Source organism: Ornithodoros turicata, chromosome 8 (genome assembly GCF_037126465.1).
Source record: "Ornithodoros turicata isolate Travis chromosome 8, ASM3712646v1, whole genome shotgun sequence".
In the NCBI taxonomy this organism is placed as follows: Eukaryota; Metazoa; Arthropoda; class Arachnida; order Ixodida; family Argasidae; genus Ornithodoros; species Ornithodoros turicata.
The window spans coordinates 34,921,399-34,943,719 of NC_088208.1; the positions used below are offsets into that span (position 1 = coordinate 34,921,399).

The 22,321-nt window shown below is 46.6% G+C and overlaps 3 protein-coding genes across 5 annotated transcripts; 2 read left to right on the forward strand and 1 right to left on the reverse strand.

The window, feature by feature from the left end:
- Positions 1-267: 267 nt before the first annotated feature.
- LOC135367114 (lysosomal cobalamin transporter ABCD4-like) lies at positions 268-2,348 on the reverse strand. The gene has a single exon (XM_064600231.1). It carries the CDS (start codon positions 2,106-2,108, stop codon positions 372-374), a length of 1,737 nt encoding a protein of 578 aa, XP_064456301.1. The 5' UTR covers positions 2,109-2,348; the 3' UTR covers positions 268-371.
- A 3,090-nt stretch (positions 2,349-5,438) lies between these two features.
- On the forward strand, positions 5,439-10,422 carry LOC135366191 (potassium/sodium hyperpolarization-activated cyclic nucleotide-gated channel 1-like). 3 transcript variants are annotated; one of them, XM_064598855.1, is made up of 9 exons: positions 5,439-5,863; positions 6,589-6,749; positions 6,806-6,975; positions 7,611-7,855; positions 7,952-8,101; positions 8,171-8,389; positions 9,107-9,253; positions 9,317-9,560; positions 10,081-10,422. In XM_064598855.1, exons 1-9 carry the CDS (start codon positions 5,609-5,611, stop codon positions 10,254-10,256), a joined length of 1,767 nt encoding a protein of 588 aa, XP_064454925.1. In that variant the 5' UTR covers positions 5,439-5,608; the 3' UTR covers positions 10,257-10,422. The 3 variants fall into 3 exon arrangements, with proteins under 3 accessions (XP_064454925.1, XP_064454926.1, XP_064454927.1); XM_064598856.1 differs by having other exon boundaries at positions 6,884-6,975; XM_064598857.1 differs by having other exon boundaries at positions 6,887-6,975.
- An 870-nt stretch (positions 10,423-11,292) lies between these two features.
- LOC135367115 (arginine and glutamate-rich protein 1-like) lies at positions 11,293-21,142 on the forward strand. The gene is made up of 5 exons (XM_064600232.1): positions 11,293-11,563; positions 12,173-12,292; positions 13,320-13,545; positions 16,611-16,694; positions 19,122-21,142. The coding sequence occupies exons 1-5, from the start codon at positions 11,418-11,420 to the stop codon at positions 19,281-19,283; spliced, it is 738 nt and encodes a 245-aa protein (XP_064456302.1). The 5' UTR covers positions 11,293-11,417; the 3' UTR covers positions 19,284-21,142.
- The last annotated feature ends 1,179 nt before the right edge of the window (positions 21,143-22,321 follow it).

The window sequence follows — 22,321 nt, forward strand, 5'->3', positions numbered from 1 at the left end:
ACGTCACCAACTAACGTTTGCAACAAAAGAAACGAGCGTTAACTTCAAGCTTTAGCACCACTTGATCTCGGTTTAAAGTTAACCAGCGTTAGTGAAATCGGGCCATAATGCGTTACATTGGATATTTCAACGCGTGCGTCCCAGCTCGCGCAACGGAAAATTCTGGAAGTCATGGCTCCTTACATCTTGGAGTTGCGCACGCAACTACGAGCGAACGCATTCTGGGAACGACGAAACATTGAAAATTGATGATAATGTATGACACACTTGCGTATTAAAATATATATATATATAAACTACATATAAAATATACAATACAACAAAACATCAGCGTTCCGGCCCATTGTCAAGGCCCGTCAAACAGGATGTAATCACATTTTCGACGATTCCCGTTTGACGCCATTCTCCCGTGTTGTGATTATAAGATCTGGTTCCCAACCTTTCACCTCGTGCTGGTAACCAACGACGACGACTCTGATGTCTCTCTTTGCACATTCTTCGTACAAGCGACTCTTCAGTTCGTAGCCCACCGCAGCTGTGGGTTCGTCCAGGAACGCCAAGGGCGGCCTTTGATGCAACATTCGAACCCAGCTAAGTCTCTGCTTTTCCCCTGGAGATAGAGCGTCGTACCAGGCCGCATCCAATTCCGCGTCCAGGCTGTAGGCACTTCGTAGAAGATGCTCTAATCCGGCGAGTTCTAGAAGCCGTACCATGTCTCGTTCTTCGTCGCCGGAATGCGCAGGCAGCGATGGGTAGGCAATTTGGTTCCGTAAGCTCCCTACTGTCAGCCACGGCACCTGTGGCATGAAAAGTATAGAATGCTCTCTCGTCCTTTTCACTGTCCCCGAAGAGGCTTCGCGAAGTCCTTTGATGACCCTCAGTAACATCGTTTTCCCACTGCCACTAGGTCCTGTCACCAGAACGTTGCGGTTGGTATCCAGAGATAACGTTAGGTTCTCGACAAGCGGTTCATTATCCCTCGGAGAATTGTACGATACATCAACCAGCTCGACGGCAGGTCCCTTGTCACCGTCCGAAGTACCGTCGCTATTCAGAACAGCTTGCAGATCTTCGTCCCGAGCATGCTTCAGCATGCGTTCGCGCAAGGCAGCTATCCTGTGCGTATTACCGCAAATAACCGAAAAGCCTCCCGACAGATCAACCAGACTGCTGAAACAACTGATTAAGTATATGGTCACAAAAGCGTTCTTGCTGATGATGCCGCTCAAAGCTTTAGATTTGACGTCGTCGTATGTACCGTTGAAGATCGGCACCGCGATTACGAGGAAGCTGAGAATGCTGCCAAGGTAATCGAACATATGGACGCCAACGTTCAAAGGAAGTTGTCTGTTGACAACGTAAGTCTGGGCGCGAACAAGGTTCATAAGTTGTCTATTGGTGTTCACCTGCTCCACAGCTTCGCCGTCAAGGAATGTAATGGACTCTGAATGAGCGCGTATACTGGCGTGTAAATGCCTAAACTTTCCTTCCTGCTTCTCCTGCTCGTAAACTCGAGGCACTACGGGAGACAGCAGGAACTTGTTTATGACCGCAAATGTTAAGAAAAAAACGAAAGCCGACAGCGGTCCACTCCATCCAGCGATCGAGGCGCACTGGTACGTGTAGTACGCTGTGGTAAACGGTGCTATAAAAGCGGCAGGTAGGACATCAGCGATTCTCTGGCAAAACCTGTCCACGTCCTGGGTCATCCGTTGATCGGGATTGTCCACCCAGTCCTCAAGAACGTTCACCGTGTAATGAGTTCTGCTAGAAAAGTACAACCTGTGAAGGTCTTCCGTAAGTATCATACGCCACTGCACCCCGGCCAAGTTCGAAACGTATGTCCGTAGCGCCCTCACAACGGCTATTGCCAAAATGATACCAACGCTTTGCGCTGTAGCACTCCAGAATCCGTTCCAGTCACGGGCACCGAGAACCACGTAGTACTTGCTGCTAATGATGCCCACGTAGTAAGCATTGACTTCGTAGACGATCGCAATGATCAGCAGTCCGAGAAGGAGAACAAGTGCATTTCTTTGCTTCAGAACTACGCCACAGAGAACCCAGAAACGTCGGAAAAAGAGCCAGTTGAAGCGTGCTGGCTGCATAGTAGCGTGCCGCGTATCGTTGTAGCGCACAAGCACGCACAAGCTTCGCGCGTCGAAAGGCTCAACAACGGAGGAGTCTGCACTTCACAAGCTGCTCAGAACTTGGGGGTGGATAATAGCACGCTGTCACGATAAACGGGAGCTGCCGATAAGCGACCTGTGATCGAGGTGATAAGGGATTTACAACAATTGCAGACATAAAAGCACCGCATACCATCGGCTTTACCGTTTTACACTGGGCACCGGATTGACTTGTCCCCCTTGTCCCCGTGCATGCCGCAAGCCGGAAAGGACTCCCCCTAGCGAGCGCGCTACAAAACGGAACCACGGAACTCCCCCAGATTACGCGGGAATTTTGAAATCGGGGATGGATCAAGCGTGGCACGAGGGGCAGCGGCGTAGTGTGGGTTCCCAGCGCCTGGGGCGAAACGAGTATCACGCCCTCAAAAACTCGGCCCGTTCGTCCATCCATACACCGTCATATATACCCTGTACCGTCCCTAGACCGTCTTGCTGTTGATGTACGAGGACCATATCTCACACCGGACGTGCCGGGCCAAGTATGACAGCACGGAATAAAGTTTATGTTGGTTGTCTGACAGCCGAACAAGAATGTATCAGGTACTATATAGCTCCCCAATCCAGCAGAAAGCGCTTCATGGACTTTGCGCTTCCGTTGCTTCACTTTGAGAATACGCGCTGCTGTCTCAACGCACGCAGTCTTCATAACGAACCCTGAGTCTGGGTGGAAAAAAAACACACACACACTAAACAGAAGTCTCAAACACAGTCTATATTGCCGGCACACAGGATGCAATTTTACACCGCCGTGGTATATCGAACCTCGCTTCAATCGCCTCTCTCTTTCAGGCGGCCAGAAGATCGTTCCCACAGCGCCCAACGCCACGCCGAACTTTTTCAAGTGTTTTATTTCGAGTTTATTTTTTCTCTGTCGATAATTTGCGCTCCAAAAATATTGCACGCGGGGCGATCACGCCTAGGGCTCCCCCCACTCTACGCCACTGACGAGGGGCCATAAATTCCTGACCTGACACAGGAGGAGTGCTCGCAGACATGCAACTTTATCATTGGACATAGGTACTCTTCAGTTGGCGCCACAAGAGATGGTGCATACGTGCTACACGGCTTCCTGTGTCCGCTGTATGCAGGTGACGATTCGCGAAGTGGAGCTACAACGGAAAAAAAGTGAAGGCACGTACAGACATCGAATATTTGCCCCGGAAGAATCTGACTTCGTCAGGCATCCACTAATCTACAGCACGGTGAAGAAGCATGCCGCAGAACACAGGCGAGGACGGCCGGACAGCCTCGAAGACAGCCCCGCCCTGGCGGCCCTCCGGAAGTGACTGCATGGCATGGTACTCATCAATTGCCTTATGAAAAGGCTAACCGGAGACTAGCACACAATCCTGATTCATCGCTTGCGGGATGAATCGACGCGACCCGAAGGAAGTCCTGTTCCATCAGGACAACGCGCCCCCACGCCGCGTTGCTTCGGCGATGGTTGCCATCCACTCCTGCGGCTTTTCTGTGGTCAGCTGTTCACCATTGTAGACATGAAGGAAGTAGGGGTAAGGGACGAGAGAAGAGGAGGAGGAATAAAGGTTTCTGAGAGGAACGCTATGTTCTGGGACGGAGGATAATACAATATGGCCTATCGTTCTCTGACGAGAACACTACAACACTACACGTGCTACGTGCTACAACCGACCGTGCTACAGCCGTGCTACAACCGTGCTACAACCATGATCCCAGATGGCTCCTCGTCAGTCTTTCATCCGTTCCCCAAGACACTCTGGTTGCCCACTTTCCCAGTTAATGACGTCATTAACGCCGTAACCCGTTTTTTTAATACTAAACTTGCGATTTCTTTCCCACGGTATCCAAGTACTGGTGGAGTTTTTGCAAAGTGCGTGGACGTTGGAGGGCATTACGCTGAAAAGTAACAATATTTTTCATAATCTGACTGTCCTGCTTCCTTTTAAAGATCTGCTAAAGATACTAAAACGGGCTAAAGTGGACCCTATTTAAAAAATGTAGAAAGTGCAATAAGGACGGATATGTTGTTCCTTTTTCACTTGTACTGTGGAACAGATCACCTATGCACATAGTCGAACAACCTAACGCCGACCTATTTTTTTTAAACATTTCTGCCTAAGTGAAGCCAGTGATGTGTGCTGTACTATTATTTATTTTTATTGTGCGTGACTTTTTTTGTGTGTGTGGTTCGAACTTGTAAAAATCCCTCTACTGTCACAGTAGGCGGGAGTCATGTAGGCATCAAACAGTAAACAAATAAATCCTTGATGGCGGACTCACTTCTTAAGAAGTCGATGGGGAATATTTGTTCGCAGCGTTCCCGTAAACCTCGCTAAATTTCCACACGAGACAGGTACCGGCGTGTTGCCCTCGAGTTTATCTAGGGAATGACAGATTTTTAAAGGCCTGATGGCGATCCACTGATTTTTGGCGAATTAAACGGTGTGCCTAATTTTCAATACATGAGAGTCTACTGGAGATGCACCAATATCGCTTTTCCCGGCATGCCCGCACGCGATATTTGGGCAAAAATGATGTCATTCTATACAGTGTAGCAGTCGGGAAATTGATTGCAAACAACAAATTTGACAAGCTTTCTGCAGTTCAGTTTTCCAGACCCCTGCGAATGAAAATAATGGCCTCATCGTTTGCTGTCATGTTCTGCAAGCTGGCGCCGATTACAATTTCGCGACGGTGTCGGCCTTATGGGACACCCCCTCTGCTGGATCTATCTTGCGTGCAAAGCATCTACAGACCATGGGTTTCCTTCGAGTCTTCCTCTTTTACTCAGAAAGTCTGGGCAAGACCATGCGCTCCCCTGAGTAAAGCTTCGGATTAAATAAACAAGCAGGCAATCTCGATATGAATTACCATTCGGGTGATATTTCTTTCCCCACGAGTATTGTTTCAACTGGTCTACATTAATTCATTTCCATGCATTACGTACGTAATGCATGGAAATGAATTGCAATGGAAATGATATTACAAAACCTGTTACGTAACAGGTTTTGTAATATCCCATGTCTCGATTTGCTACGAAAGAACCGACTACAATAATTAACAATAAGGAGGGTGAAAATTAAAAGTTTCTAGTAAAATCGCAATGAAAAAAAAAACATCTTTTGTTCTTTGAGCCTACAGGTTTATTGCTAACTGCTATACCACGTGATAAAGTTTCACAGACTGTGAATGGTACGTGGTTCAACACGAAGAAGAAGAACCCTGGCCAATCGCCCTGTGTGGCTTGTGGCCACTGTGCTTAGTGGTGGAAGAAGAAGAAGAAGAGGCAGCAGTAGTAGACGTCACTATATGGTGCACGTCACGATCGAACGCCATTCCTAGAAGAAGCTTTACGTGGCAACTCGTCTTCGGGCTCTCTCTTAACCATTCTCAACTGCTATCCGTTCCTGACCTCCCACTACTTATTTTACCAAATAACCATGCGTCATTCCCAGATGAGCTTACCTTCGCGGCATTCGGCGCTTTCTACCCATTCTGTCGCGGCTGCAGTTACAGGCAAAAGGGCTTCTATCAAGGGCCCTACGCTGGACGACATGGCTGATATGCTGCGCCCGGACACTGTGCTGGCTCGGCCACCGGTCAGCATGTTCCTCAAATATGGCATCGACAATCCTGTTTTCGACCAGACTGTGACGCCTCCAGAGTTCGTGAACGACTTGACCTATACCACGACCGTGAGTTGAACTGGTGTTCATGACAGGTGCTATGTTTCCTAGCGAAAATTCGTTTTTAAACATTAATGAAACGGTTAGGAAAGTAAATATTGCATATCATATACTGAATCTAAAAATGTAAGAATTATAAAATTCTGTGGACTAGAAGTTTTTTTATATGCATTTAAAGGCTGTAGTTCGTTACCGGTACCACTGGCATTTAAAAATTAGTGAAAGCGTTTGAAAGGGAAATATTGCATGCAAGTGAAAGAAGGTCACATACTGAACCTAAAAATATAAGAATTATAAAGCTGTGTGGTCTAGAACCTTTTCTGTATGCACTTGAACAACTCCACCTGAAGCACTTCTAGCGCAGGAGAAACATGGCAGTTGCTAAGCCTGTGTGCCATCTCACCTCGGTGCCATCTTGCATCTCGGAAGGTGCCATCCTGCAATAGGTAGGGTTGCTGGGTTCGCTTAGATGACCTCGCTTTAGTGATGTTAGGTCAGTTTGGGTTGACAGATTGGAGAGGTGGCCCGAGGGGATGCCCCCCAGGTGATGACGTTTCTCGGGTAGGGGACTATTCTACATGATCGGCACACCGTGACCGGCTGAGGAACACTCTTTCGCAATCTGTATATTTGTTATTAGTCATTTAAAGCCTGAGCCTGCATTTTGAGTATAGCCCACAGGCGGGCGCAAGCCTTCCAGGTCGTTCTGCTCAGGCGAATCGTTATATCCGCAGGTAAACTTGGTGCTGAAGGACCAGTTGCGAGCTTTCTTGCTGCCAAGCAAGGCGAAACGAACGGCGACATTGCTGCAGGATGCAGAGATGCAAACCATGTCTGCCGAGACACTTCGCAAGAAAAAGCAGAAGTGGGTCATCGATCCAAAGGGCAGCTTCAGGTGCGTTATCACGCCCCGCTTTGCATGGGCGTTGCGAACTTTACCATTTCATCCAGGATCTTGTGGGACGGATGCATTCTAATATTGGTGATTCTCAATATGTTCCTCATCCCGCTGGACGTGGCCTACTTCAGCAGTGCCAGCGATGAACCCCTAGAGTGGACAGCATTCAACCTCATGTCGGATGCCGTCTTCCTCGTTGACATCGTCTTTAACTTCAGGACGGGTAAGTACTAAACGATCATCGGTAGTCTACCTCCTACACTTCTCCACTTGAGGAGGTATTACACTTCAAGGCTTCAAACACCGGCGCTGTAGTATACTCGAGATACAATAGCCCGAATGATTTTTCCCGCTATATTCTTATATGTGTATAGGGCTATATTCCTCGGTACTCGACTCTGCGCTCGGCTCGAGCTGCTCCTCAAGAGACGTAGCGGTAGATGAGAAAATTGAACATATAAGCGAACGAACACAACACGAGCCTCACAACGATGGATTTGAGGCGGTCTGTCGAATCAAGTACCGTCTAAGAATACGGCGGGGTTTACGAATAAAACCGGCCTCGGTGGCTCAGGCGGTAGCGTGTTCGCAGAGATCGCGGGTTCGAACCCGGCCGAGGACGCCAGCAACTTGGTGGCAGGGTACAAGTTGCTTACACACGCAGTCTTCCGCGAGGGACGTTAAATACGGGGTGCCGTGTGGTGAGCATTCATCGCACGTTAAAGAACCCTCAGGTGGGCAAATGCAATCCACAGATCGACCGCTGTTGCGTCGCTCATGATCTCAGTTCTCGCGATGTAAGCTCCTACTTATTATTATTATTGTTTAAGAATAAGATTGTAAGACTTTTTCTCACAGGCGTGTTCACTGATGATTGCTACCAGGAGGTGAACATGGATCCGAAGTTCATCACGTGGCACTATCTGAAAGGCTGGTTCTTCGTGGACCTCGTGAGCAGCATTCCTCTCGACTATGTCTCTCTCCTTATCTCCGAACGTGTTTACGTGCTACGCGTCGTCCATCTCACGAAGTTCCTGGCGTTGCTGAAGCTGTTCCGCCTCTCAAGACTCGTGCGCTATCTCATTCATGTGGAAGAGAACTTTGTAAGTAATCATGGTCTCTTATAAGGAAGCTCTGTTGTGTGGTTCTACCTCATGCTTTGCTTTACTGAGCTTGCACTGAGCATGCGTCTGTTTCAGTTCTTCTTTTCCAGGGGCGTGTACCTCCGCATGTGCAACACTATGGGCATGATACTCTTGATCGCCCACTGGAATGCTTGCCTGCAGTTCTTCGTGCCACGATTACAGGGCTTTCCAGACGACTCCTGGACAGCAGACCTTCATATTCAGGTACCTCCAGTTGCCCTGGTTTGTATCTCGAAACTCGATCGGAAGGCTTACGACACGCTCCACTTTCAGAACGCCTCCTGGTTCGCGCAGTACTCCTGGTCTTTCTTCAACGCTCTGTCCCAAATGCTGTGCGCGGGCTACGGAGGCAGTACGCCACGAAATTTGACAGACATGTGGCTTACTAACGTAGGCATAGCGTCGGGGGCCATCAGCTATGCTCTCTTACTGGGACACGTAGCCAACATGATCCAGGCCATGGACCATACTAAGGCGCTCCACAGAGAAAAGGCAAGCCGAACGTTCATAGCAAGTTTTCGTTGCAGTGAGTCCGTGGAGTGGCTTGGCCGGAGTTTTCAGGAACACATGGGCACAGTATAGAGTTTCAGCAGAACTGAAACAGTGTGCATCAACAGTATGATAAAGGTCACGTCGGCTCATAACAACGTGATGTCAGCCAGCATAAATGATTGATATGTGGATAACATACTTACGCTTCAAATGGACATGACTGTTGATCCGGTACTATTCATCGAGTAAGAACGACAAGACTGGCGTTCGGCTTAACTCCTCCTTTCATACTGAAAATGTTTTAATTTTACTGGCAAGCTGGAGAAGCATGTTACGCTTCACTTCACTTCGAAACCTGTCACATTCCATGGTATATTTCCGAGGACTCAAATTTAGCAATGACACGTGTAAGCTTCCCGTAGAACCTATCTCGAAATACTTATCGGCCCACAACACTGATTTGTACAAGTACCGAGTAATGAGTGTGCGGATCTATTGTGCTTGCAGCAGCTGCAAATAAATACGACTGAATAGCAGAGCACTTGCATTGGTGACACCAAACGGCAAAACAAAGATTGAAGTAGAATGTAAGGGAATGTAGTAGCAAGCGCGTGTGAATGAAGACAGTTCTTTACCTCACACGTAGGAAATACACGTCTTTCTGTCTGTGCAGAGATACTGGGTGCAATACATAAAAGAAGAAAACCTTTCTTACAGATGAATGAAGTAGAAGATTACATGACCTACCAGAACTTCCCCAGAAGGCTGAAGAACCGTATGCGAGACTACTTTGAGAACCGGTACCATGGTCGCGTGTTTGACGAGGAGAGCATACTCGACGCACTCTCCGATCCCTTGCGGGAGGTACGAAACCATTCGCTAATGCGCATATACTGGACTTATGTTATACATCGCTAACAACTGCAGGAGGTTCTCCGTTACAACTGTCGTGTCATGGTGCGTTCTGTACCGTTCCTGGCCAATGGCGACCCTGATTTCGTGGCCGATCTGGTGGCCGTATTGAAGCAGGAGTTCTACCAGCCGGGCGATGTAATCGTCAAGCAGGGGGCCATCGGCTCTAAAATGTTCTTCATACAATCCGGAAAAGTGAGCATCGTCCTTGACGACGGAGACGTTCTAGGCATCGTTTCTGAGGGAGCGTATTTCGGAGGTAAGGTACAGTGACCCACGGAATGTGTCAATGTGCCCATAACTGCCGCATGTATAGAACTGTGAAGGGCCTGCCATTTGCGATTTCCGCGAGCGCACAGGGCCAATTTGAAGCATCGAGAAACGTGGAATGTCTATCGAGGCGGTGAAGATAGATTGAAGTAGAAACCTTCAGGTCGATAGCTCCTGTTCGAGATATCGGTGCCTTCCGACCATGCATGCTTTTGTAGCAAACGCGTAAAGTACTTGCGTTTAACAAAGCATGTGAATCGGCTTAACCGCCATCACGGCGACCGCCATCTTCTCCTATGCCCCACGTATGTGCAGACTAGGTTATCCGCTGGCGGAGATATACTTCTTTGACTGTGGCTGTTTTCTCGAACTTGTTATATAGCACCTCGAACCTTACCAGCGCCTAGTGCCTTACTAAGTGCTTACATATGTCTCGTGCTGTATTGTTCGCACGTTGTGAAGAATAGGATAGGGTTCACGTTCTCATTACAAATATTGCTTCCTTCCAGAGCTGTGCCTCATTCGGCGGACCAAGCGACAGGCGAACGCGATTGCACAGACGTACTGCAACATATTTACGTTGTCGACGGACAACTTCAATGAACTACTCGAGAAGTATCCAGCAGTCCGTATTGCAGTGGACGCCATTGCTGAAGAATATTTTCCTGACGAGAAGGAAGTTTGATTATGTAAACAGTCCTCTTTATGGGACTCAGCTGCACCTCACACGTTATTGCTCTTGGGTATAAGCGCTGAAGTCTGCATGAAACATGTATGGCTATGCGAATAATGACGTTCTCAAGTGTGGGTAATTGTGCAAAGGATGAATAAAAGTAGAAATTTAATTCCCATGCACTGTCGATGAACTGGTCGATCGGACACTGGGATCATTAAAGGGTTCATGTCCAAGGCGAGCGAGAGGGGAGGGGCAACCGGAGATTGCTGCCCTGCTCCTAATCTGCTGCCCGGGCCACATCCTCACGCCCCCAGTGCTAGCAACCGTCCGCCTTTGGATCCACAGGACTCCTCAGGGCCTGCCTGACCCAAAGGCCGACGGTTGCTAGCACCAGGGGACGTGAGGAGGGGGCCCGGGCAGCCCGGGCGGATCTATAGGGGGTCAGAATGTCCTGGCTCCCTGAACTTCTGTCGTTAGAGAGTTTCAATTGACCTTGGTAGTGTAATAGCATGGTGTCCAAGGCAGACCCTCCCCCCTCCCCCCCCCCCAGAAAAATGACGGATCCGCTTCTGCCGGCCAGGTCTCATCCGGAGTCATCCGCGAGGCCCATAATTTTTCTCAACGGCCCTGTTGGCCTTGTTCGTGTCCCGCCAAGGATGCTCCGATGCTCCATCAACCTCTGCATTGTTGTCTTAATGCCGCATCTGTCGTGCAAGCCTTGCGTTTTTTTTTCGTAATTTTACACATGCGCATGATATACCAACCGTCGATTATGGTAATGAGTAATAAGACAGTAAGAATGAACAAAATGCTTATAACTGTCCAGGGCGCACAGCTTCGTGATATTCTCTGAAACGGCCACAAATGGACCCTAAGGATGATACCAATCCTTTCTTCCAAGTGTTTTTTTCACGTTCAGGTCCTTGACGAACAAAGTATACAAGCTCGAAAATAAATAGAAGCACGTGGTAAAGATGTGTACTACTCGCACGTAGCGGTTAGCACGTAACCGTTTCCAGCCCAGTGATGTATGTGTGTCAACAACCATGGGTTGTCCGCCATCGCTTTTTTAGTATTTATTGCGTCGCTGTTTTGGCTCGTTTAGGGTTTAGTTAGTCCTATGAAATCTGCTCTTATATAACTAGTGTTTCGATCAGTTGCGCTGGTAATATGGGACGTTCTAGAAGCAGAAGCCGAAGTAGATCTCCTAAACATAGGCAAAAGAATAAACGTCCAAGACGGCGGTCAATGTCGAGAGGAGGAAGCCGAGAAAGCAATAACAGGCTGGGCCTGAAGCCTCTTGACAGAAGACCAAGGTATTTATTCGCTATTATCACATCCCTTTTGTGTTCAGGTGCTCATCATATTAACCATCGGATTCTTCCTGTCTTGTTGAGACAGTAGTGAAGTTGCGCGTTCCACCTACACAATGCAACGTAGCCTAAAACGCTGCCGTCTGCGTTTCATAACGACGTTGCTCGATGTGTGGGAAAAGTCGTCGTACGCTGCTTATGACTGTCTATTATACATATTGTAAAACGTATGGAGCATGAGAAATAATAAAGTGCCAAAATTTCCAAACTCGTTAGCAGCTGTGAATGTATGACATATTTTGCCATGTTGTTCGCCAAAGAAACAGGGCGTGTTTACAGTAAGTGTACAGGATTCATTTTACTGAACGTACGGGACAATGAGACCGTTCTTGCAGTATTGAAGGCTGCCCCGGATTGAGAGGTGAGGGATTGCATTGTTCTCTCTCACTTAAGAAGTGTGCTTTAATTGGCACCGCACTGTAAGTGGACTTTTTTCGTTTTACTCAGTTAGTATTGCCCATCGAGGTGCGTATTTTTCGTCAGTGCCTGAAGCTGTTCTTCTTTCTAACTTGAAATATTTTCTTTTTCCCCCCATGGCTCTTCAACTTCAAGGAGGCGATCATCATCACCTTCTAGTAGCAGCAGTGATGATGTTGATGGTCTGCTGGATTCTGCAAGGAGGAGGGTAAAAAGGTCTGAAGTGGACCGACTGTCTGAGCTTGAAAGGCTAAGGTACGGCAATTGTATTTGCTTCAAAGTTATGTAATGCACATGTCATAAGCCATGCAGTGCCACTTGTGATTGAAACAAACAAGTAGAAATCATGGAAGGTGGTAAAAAATTCCAGAAAGGATAATAGCATACCTGTCTGTCAACCAGCTGAGTTGCTGCTGGTGTTGCAAAAAAAAAGAAGACTATTTTACACTTGGAGCTTTTGTGCCAGATGGTATTCACCAATTGAGAAGAGAGCAAATCGCATATATAAAATCACACAATAAAGATATCACAAATCACATCACACAAAATGGATATAAAATCCCAAATCCTTCCAAACCCGATCTCTCCTCGAATTCCAGACACTATGAAATCCCCAAATGACGTTTCCACTGAAGACGAACAAAGGTAGCCACATGTAACACATGTAAGAGTGGGTCACTTACGTTCCCAGCAATACACCCATGTGTGTCAACACTGTCTATGCCTTCGGGGATTACCGCTGGAAGGTCACGATCCCGCAAAAGAACAAAAAAAAAAAAGAGAGATAATGGGAAAGGACTTAATATTCAGGAGGAAAACAAAAACACCTGGTAACACCCAAAGGCATAATTATCGTCCGATTTCTCCACGAATTACAGATTTAAAAATAGCGGCCGATTTTTACCCCCTGCCCCCGAATCTGGGAAAGGCATTTAACCCGAAAAAGTCACTCCCTACTTATATAGTCCATCTTCACCCTGTTATGCTATGGTAGGGACATCAGATTTTCATTAAGCAGGATTAATACGAATAGTTGCATTTTACTGTACTTGTTTCTCTGTTTGACGTTATCGACACAAGTGTGCATATTCACTGCGGGCCTTGTGGTGACCACAACTTTGGGAATAAATGATCCACCGTGTTCACAGTGGTGCAGGACCAGAGTTGCCCGTAACTGTCTTAACATGATGTGTCTAGCGCACTCCTTTAACACTGTGACATGCAACCTGTGGTCGTGGGATTTTGGAACATCAGACACTGACATCACCCTAATAACTTGCAGACGTCTTCGAGAGCAGGAGGCAAAGATAGCAGAAGAAGCTCGGGAGCGACGGATAGAGGAGACCGTGGCCAAGCGCATACAGGAAGAAATGGCCAAACGCAAGGACGCCATGGAAGCAGAAGTGCGGCGCCGGGTAGAAGAAGCGCGCTTTGCCATGGAAAAGCAACTCATGCAGGAGGTTGAACAGCGCCGTGCTGAAATGATTGCCGAACAGCGGCTTAAGGAGGTGGGCCATTTCTCTGTGCTCACCCCAAGCTGCAACTTCACTGTTGTGATGCTGGCATTGTCGTATGGCTACCAGCTTGCTTTATTCTGTATTACGGAGGGATCACGTGGTAGCGCACAAGGACACTGGCATGCTGTAATGATCATGTACCACGGTGGATATGCCTCTTCCGTTTTATTGTATAAAATGCAGAGATGTTTAACATTCAAATTTCTTTCAAATTCCTGGTGTGACTTCTAAACTCCGCAAATCTGGTGCAATATAGACAATCTCGACTTATGATGCTTGAGAATCTGAGGATCTTAGAGAAATGCTTTTTTTGTTTGCATTTCCTCATAATTATTTCCATGCATAGTTTTTCCCACAAATTCACTTTTACAACAAATTTTTAAATTCTTTACTACACTTTGTTACAGATCTTTTGTTTACTTCCATTTCACTGCAAATACTACCCTACTTTTCCGGCTGTAGTTTGCTGTTATGTAAGAACAGACTATGAATTACTTCTCATATTTTACAAAAAAAACAAAACAAAAACATCTGGAATGTTTTATGTTTTTATTGGATTGTTTGCATTACCAAAGCTCGGTCTGTTCATATTCTGCCGTTCACTTTTCTCCAAAGGGAATCGCAAATTTTAAATTATAATTGCAATTATAAATTAACCAGAACTTTAAACACATGGAGCATAGCATAGCATAGGATAGAGCATGGACATAGTAGAAACTAGAGCATGTTCCGAGCGACATCTGCAGGACGACGACTACACCGTGAACTCCACAGCACTAACAAATCTGCTCTTAACAAATTTTTTTTTTCAACTTGCAGTCAGCTCTCGACAAAATGGCATTTGTCTTCACTCATGCCTGATTTTTCTGTGTACGCCCCTGCAGGGCCAGCCGCATTGTGATACAGCCGGTGTGTCTGTGAGCTCAAGAACTGTAAAAAGAGAGTCAGTAGATAGAGGTTATTAAGGTCGCTGAGCAGCTTTACGGTAACAAGGTTTGAGCTGCGACGGCGGCTCCTTCACTCTTTCCTTTACCTCTGAGTCTCTCCAAGGTCTCTCTAGGTACAGCGGTCCCACCGGAACCGTGACCCAGTGTACACGTGAGTCCGGAATTGATTTATCACGTGTAAAAACAGATGGGGGAGGGGGAAAGGGCAGAGATTTTCTGTCTGTGTACAGCCGCCTTGCATCCCGGCGCTGTTCTGCCGGGAGACAAGACGGCTTGTCTCATGCAAGCGACTGTTTGTCTGGCGCCCGCGAATCAGCAGTGTGTGGTCTCGTACTAGTGGAGACTCTGTTTTAATACCGGGGTTTTAGACGTGGGCAGCGTGAATTAACTTCCTTGTCTCTCTCTCTCTAAAAAAGCTAGCTAGCTGGTTTTGTGCCCTGTGGCAGGACTCAGTGTGTACCACCTTGTTTTTGTGGGAAGATATGTAGATATGGGAAGATATGTGTGAAGTGTAGAATGAGCGAACCGCTTTTTTAAAGCAAAACAGGAGAGCGATTTTGCTGTAGCGTGCTAAAGATGCAGTAGAATGTCGATCATACGTTACGATAATGTGGTCGATTTGTACGACGTTTATTACGGCTGCCGATTAGTCTTCTGCAGAGGGTACGTGAAAGTGTTTTGGATGATTCGGAGGAGGCACTTGATTCTGACGTTAGTAGCCCTCAAACAATGCATTTTTCTGTTCGGTATTAGTGGAAAGTCAGTCTTTCCAAGAACAGAAGTTTCTCTAAGTGACATGTACTCACTCTATATCTCAGACACGTTAAATGAACCAGCCCCATTGCTCTTACGAGCTAGCGCCACTCTTCCTGTAACGCCGGCCACTTGCACACGACAGTGCTGCATGTTCTTTGACAGATCGTAGCACTTGAGGTTTGGCACGCACTCGACCGCTAGTTTTCTGCAACAGCACCATGCACGTTTTGACGTGTGGTATGTAGTAATATATGAAGAGTGAGATGGTAATAGCACTCGACAGGAAAAATGGGGAAATGCCATGCCGAACAAGTTTGTAAGCACCAGCGTGCATCCTTTAAGGCGGACTATTCAGTCCGCACATGACTATGACAAAGGTATTTGGAATAAGAACAACATTGTCATAAACTGGCGATATTACAAGGGGCGGGCTAGTTGGTCAAGCATCATGATGGAGGAACACCTTGAGACACGGAACAAAGAAGATGACACAACACAAGTGAGAGCTTGTGCCGTGTCGTCGTCTTCGTTCCGTGTCTCGGGGGTATTCCTTCACCATGATGCGACGTGTTTCCGTAGCTTTTAGTGTCTTTGTTTGTATGTAGCAACAGTTCCCCCCCCCCCCCCCCCCCCTCCGGTTGTGAATGGGCTGTATGAGGGTTGTTTGATAGAAGTGTTGCTATATTGCAAATGTGTGCGAAAGGCCAACACTTCCTAGCTTTTCCACGGGTTATTTATAGAGCCTGAAGTGTGAGGGTTTTACCCGATTCTTCCTCGAATTTGCAACCCCAAATTGAAGGTTGCCTCTCTAGGGTTAAACCCCGATTTGTACGAGGCAAATTGCCCTCTCTGGGTTGTCTGTAGGAATGCACCAACTTACTTGTTTGGCAGAAAAATGTAGTTACATCACCGTTTGTTCCAAATCACTACGGTTAGTTTGAATAACTGAGCCCGATTTCTCCCCGATTTTAGCGCAGTGGAAGTTTTTTCACCCGAATTCGCACGAATTTAGTGCACATGTTTATTTACCCGATTTTTACCCCCCGAATTTAGAAAAAAATATTTCCCGAAAACTTCGGGCTCTAGTTATTTACTCCCTTTCCCACGTCTGTCGTAAAGATATGTCGGACGGGCATGTTGCGGGTGGCGAATTTTCTAGCGCGCTCCATTTTTTCGCCGTCACTTCCGAAAAACGTGTAATCGAGGTTCTACTGCACGTGCTCGGTGGTTTGTAGTGCAGCCAACAGGATCCTGTTTCCTTCTTCAGGTGCACAGTGCTTTGAGCTGGAGTGTGAGAGATGTGTGTGTGTGATTTTTGGGCACCTTAACAGCAGAGTTCTGTGATCTATCCAGGAGGACGATCGTCGACGCCTGCAAGAACTAGAGATTTCGCTGCAGCAGAAACAGAAGGAACTAGAAGAGGCACAGCGAAAAATGGTGTGTGTGCGCCGTTTTCCATTCTTGCATTCGGAGTTGCTTTCACACCTGATCCGTGAAAGCAGATAACGCCCATACACTGTGGAGCAGACGACATGAAAAGGGTAGCGGTAATTTTTTTTTTTTTTTTGGCAATGTTTTATCGTTGATATGGAGCATACTGGCAATCAGTTTTGTTAAGATGGGCCTGCTTTTACTTTTTAGAGTCAATTTATAGAGAAGAATCGCTCGGAAATTTGCGATGCAGTGCAGACGTCTGTGAGAAACCATATGACACTTACACTTTTCTATTAGGGTGGGCTCAGTGTGCTTTGCACGAGGGCGGCACCTGTCGTGCACTTAATTTGCTCTCCTTTACACTGCCTTTTGCACTTTTTCATGAATCAAAGACAGTTGTTGAAGTGCTACATAAGAATAGACCATTGACATGAATAGAACTGACATTGAATCGTTGAAAATGCATGTTGGTTATAAAAGCATTGACTGATGGCGCCATTGTTCACAAGGTTCAAATAGGTGAAATCTCTGATAATGACATACCTGATGAAGGGTGACGTTTTGCCATCCATTCCGCATCTTGTGTGATCGGTACTTTGAAAGATTTGGCACGCGGACACTTTGCACGGTGCGCTGCGCAACCGAATGCACGTCATCTTAATGCTCTACGTGCTCAGCAACTTCCAGAAACGATTTAAACTAACGAGTACTTTTAAATAGTCACATTGATTTTTCACTGTTCCTTTTGTAGAGTCTGCGCTATTCCTCATGGCGCTATTCCTCGTGTGCCGATGAAGTGTATGATGTGTAGAGCCTGAAGTTTTAGGGTTTAACCCGATTCTTCCCCAAATTTGCATCCCGAATTGAAGGTTGCCTCTTTAGGGTGAAACCCGATTTTTACCTGGCAACTTGCCCTCACTGAGACGTCTGTTGGAGTGCACACTAACTTGCATGGCAGCAAATGCAGTTGCATCACCGTTTGTACTGAACCAGTCCAGTTAGTTTGAGTAACTGAACCCTATTTCCCCCCAAATTTAGCGTAACGGAAGTTTTTTCACCCGAATTTGCTTGAATTTAGACCACATGTTCATTTACCCGATTTTGACTCCCCGAATTTAGAAAAAAATATTTCCCGAAAACTTTCTGTCATACGCTACAACAGTACGTCTCTGCGCATGAGAGAAAGGGAAGATCGGAGAATGCGTGTGACAAAGCGTCTGTCCACTCAGAAAGCAGCAATAAGGGGGCATTTGGCGATAAAGATGAAGCACCGTGGGCTTGACATGCAGTTGTTACGGTACCTTATTTGAGAGTGATCTAATGAGACCGTTCTACGTGTGCAAAGGGGAAAGGCAAAAGCTGAGCAGCAGCGCAAAAGACTGACCTACTCGCATAGCTTAAAGGAGCATGGAAGTGACATTTAACGTGGCTCGAAACGCTGCTTCATCTGTGAAGCCGTCCACCAGGAGTCACCACGCAAAATATTTTCACTGTCCGGTGTATTGTCACTGCACAATAAAATTTACAAAAGACAGTCGGAGAAAGCAGTCGCGGATGCTCCTTTAAAGACCCATCGGAATGGGCATGTCTACGTACAGCGTAGGCCTCTGACGTGACGGAGCATGCGTTATCGGTGATGGCCACTAGTTAACCACATGTAGTTGAACTACTAGTTAAACTACCTGATTGTAGTTAAAAAGTAGTTATCAACTACTTGTAGAAATGTAGCACAACTACTAGTTAAACTACTATTTCGAGTAGTTAACTACAGTAGTTAGGTTACTGCAGGCGCCAACTACTTCCGATTTTACCGCAAGCTTTACGGCACGATTGTGCTTCCGACATTTACCTTGAGCTACTCGTTTGATGAGAACTGAGGTGCAGAGCAATTGTGCCGTGCATGTGTACTAAATTTTCACTTTTATTGCTGCTTGTGATTCATATTTAAGTGTCCAAGAACACTATAGAATGGGATTGGTATTGATGGACAATGTTAAGTAGTTATAGATGTAGTTAAAATACGTTGCAGTACTTAAAGAAGTAGCTTTTATCTACCTCCCCTGAAAAGTAGTTGAACTACTAGTTAAACTACTCCATAGTGAAGTAGTTAGTAGTTATAGTTAAACTACTGTAGAAGTAGTAGTGCGTTATCATTGCGCTATCATTCTAAATGACGTCCAACCCTCCGTTGGACACCTGCATGTGCTAGGCACATCGTGCACATTTCGAGGAATATGTGTTGAGATCATCATGACTTCCAGAAGGGTAGCTTTCTGCAGCACACAGTCGGTCACATTTTAAAAAAATATTCTGTGCTTGTGTCCCTTAACCTTACTTTGTACAATTCCTGTGCCAATACCTCATGTGGCCATGCAATGTTTCAGTGATCAAGTTGACAAGGTACTAAGCTTTTGCTTTATTGGCTTTCAGTCTGAAGAAAGGCTAGCCATGGTCGAAGAGCAGAGACGAATAGCCGAGGCAAGGCGGTTGCTTGAAGTGGACCAGGAAAGAAAACTGAGACAGGATCAGCAGGTCATTCTCAACAAGGGCAAAGTGCGACCCAAACTCTCCTTTTCCCTCAAGCCTGTCTGATCTGCAACCGGGACTTGCTGCCGATGGACTGCTTCTGGGTACTTCCCTTCTGACATGTGCAGAGATTTAGCTCGTGGGGGAGCTGCGGGAGAACGGCACATTTAGAATAACATTTCGTTCAGTTTTAGTGAACGTGGATTTGCTGCAATAACGTGGCAGACGTTCTCGGCTACGGGACAAGTGACAGCACGTTCAAGTTCAATGTTTTCTGTGTCAACCGTTGCTAGGTCTTCTCGACCCGGACAGAAATCGCTTTGTCGTTCTTTCTCTGTGGCACGCGTCTTCATGCGCTACTTCTGGTAGAGACTTGGTGCTTGTGAAGCCTAGATATCCATTCAGCATCACTATGGGCATTGGGCATCACCGGTAACGCGGTCTTGTGAAGGAGTATAACTGAAGCGGTTCGAGTTGACTTTTTATGGCTAGGTAGGATTGAGAGGTTTTTTGACTTCTCACCGTCAAGAAACGGGGTGATCACCGTATGGGGGTTGCGTGACAAAGTCCGTTACAGTGATCCCGCCCATGTTTAAATTTAAGTAATGTGAAACGCAATTTTCTTTTTCTATAATAGAAGACGGCAGCTTTGTGTTGACGCACATGCTCATAGCTGAACACCACCGCTATTTATCAGCTCAGTGTGGCTCCTGGACAACAATATTGCCATGGTGCTTGCTGTTACAGGTGGTGAGACTGTTTGGAATATTGTCTCTGCAGATGACGAGTTCCATGGACAGAATTTTATTTCTTCTCCTTCACTCTCAAAGAAGGAAATTATCTTGATTATCTCTTCATAGAGCCGAGATGTTTTGTCTTGCACCTCTTGTCTGTACATAGTATGTGATTCCCTGTATGCACCAATTTTCGTACTTGCGAACTTTATAAGTGTGTGCAGGGTGTATGTACAACTGCCCTCTGCATTTTAACATTACAAAATGTGGAAAGAAGTATCTGAAAGGTACTCCCTGTACCCTTTTTTGGATCCACACATGCTGGATCTTATTCCATTCTTCCAGTGTTCTGCTCTTGTATTTAAGAACCTCATGATGAATATTTATAGTCACATAACATAGCAGTTTATTTTCATGATCTTGTGGGAGATATCGAAGTGATTTGTATCGAACACGTTTGATACAGTTCCGAAGCTCGACATTATTTTCACAGTAATAATTATAAAGACATGCTATTTGTGCAAGGATTTCAACAAAGTAACTGGTGGTGACATGCAGCTCTGTTTCGGTGCAGTGCGTTTAGGCAATATCGCAATTTGATTTTGGCTTCACCGGTGGCGTAGAACATGCACCAGGATATGCCATGTGTCTCGTGCATGTAACCCTGATTCACATAGCAGTGTCAGCGGAGTAGTACCAGAGTTCCGGGTTTCGTTTCTTCTGTGCTGTTCCGCACCAAAATGGCGTAAGAGATCGAAGCTGGTTGCTATTTACTGTCTGTGACAGAGCTGCATTACTACTTGGTTCATCAACCAGAAAAGAAAGTGACCAAATGAACTTACGAACTTATGAACTTAGAGATTACGACCGCATGTGGAGGTCTTGATGCTGGGTGGGGGTAAAAATTGTAATGGAGAAAACTGTTACAGCTGTGTTGGATATGGCAACGTTGAGCTGTTTGGTACGTACTTCTCTTGTGTATGGATGGAGTGGATGACATGTGAAAAGAATGCCCTCATGCTATGTTATTTGTTAGCTTGAGAATGCAAAGCTTGAAGAGAATTGATTTTTTTTTCTTTGTTCACCATGAATTTGGATGGTTCAAAGCAGGGCAGATAGCAGGGTTGGTCGTTTTGTGTATTCGAGTGTAGGTAAGTATATGGGTAAAATAAAGCTGTCAAGTAATTGAAAGTTTTGTGTCTTGGAATTTTCTCGCTTGTTCTTGTGGAATGATATAACATATCCCGATCACATCGCAGCCTAACGGCTCTTCGACGAACTACTCTTGGCACGTGTCAGAACAAAGCAGTTTTTAGCACACATCACGAAACCAGTCTCGCCAGCGAGGCTTTCGAGCCTGAATATGGGTCGCACTTGGGGTGGGGTGACGTTTTGGTTGGAAGAGAGCAAGGTCTGTCATATCCCAACACTGCAGCACTCACACAGGACGAAGTGTGGTCTGCTTAGGGAGGTAGATGTTCCACAGGGATCGGATGTGTGGAACGCCAGCTGTCGAGTGCACAGAGAATGGGTATCTCAAAGCAGCAAGAGACATGGACACGAACACCCACCACAAGACGATCTGCTTTACTAGCAACTGAATAACTATTCATTCTGTTATTCAGTTGCTAGTCAGTGACAACTTAGCTCCTACAATTGGAACCGCCCACTCATCCGCGTGGAAGGCTCCTGCGATTGGCTACCAGCCTTTGCACGACGCCCCCGCTTCGCGATGTAGTGCCGACTAGAGCACTGCACGGGCCGACTTTTCCGGGCCCGACCCGGCCCGGGCGCATCGAAAAATGGCCCGGCCCGACCCGGGCCCGGACGTTCATATTTTTATGCGGCCCGGCCCGGCCCGGCCCGGTGACCCAGTGACTAGAGCCCGGCCCGGCCCGGCGTCTAAGCAAATAGAGCCCGGCCCGGCCCGGTGACCCGGCGAGTAGATCCCGGCCTAGTATTTCCAGCCGCGACGTACGCGTTTCTGGCGATTATCAAACAAATTTATAAGTAAATTTATAAGGAGAGAAGACAAACATACAAGTGATGGCGGTTTAACACCGTAACCGCACGAGACCAAATTAAATCCAGAACGCACGGGGCGTTATCGCTACACTGTCAAGATTTTGCGGAGATAGAGCATGCTGTCGACAAACTGCTTCTCCCAGTCCCTATCCCTCTCACCAAGCTTTGCCAAAGTGATTGTGAAATATGTGAGGAGTGAGGAGCAATGTAAAGTGGCTTGGAGAATGTTCTAGAGGGTCGAATCATATGCATAATGCAGTACCCTTTGCTTGTCTTTGCAAAATATGCACAGGAATGACGCAAGCGCATGATGATATGAACTAATGCATCTCCAATGTGTGGAAT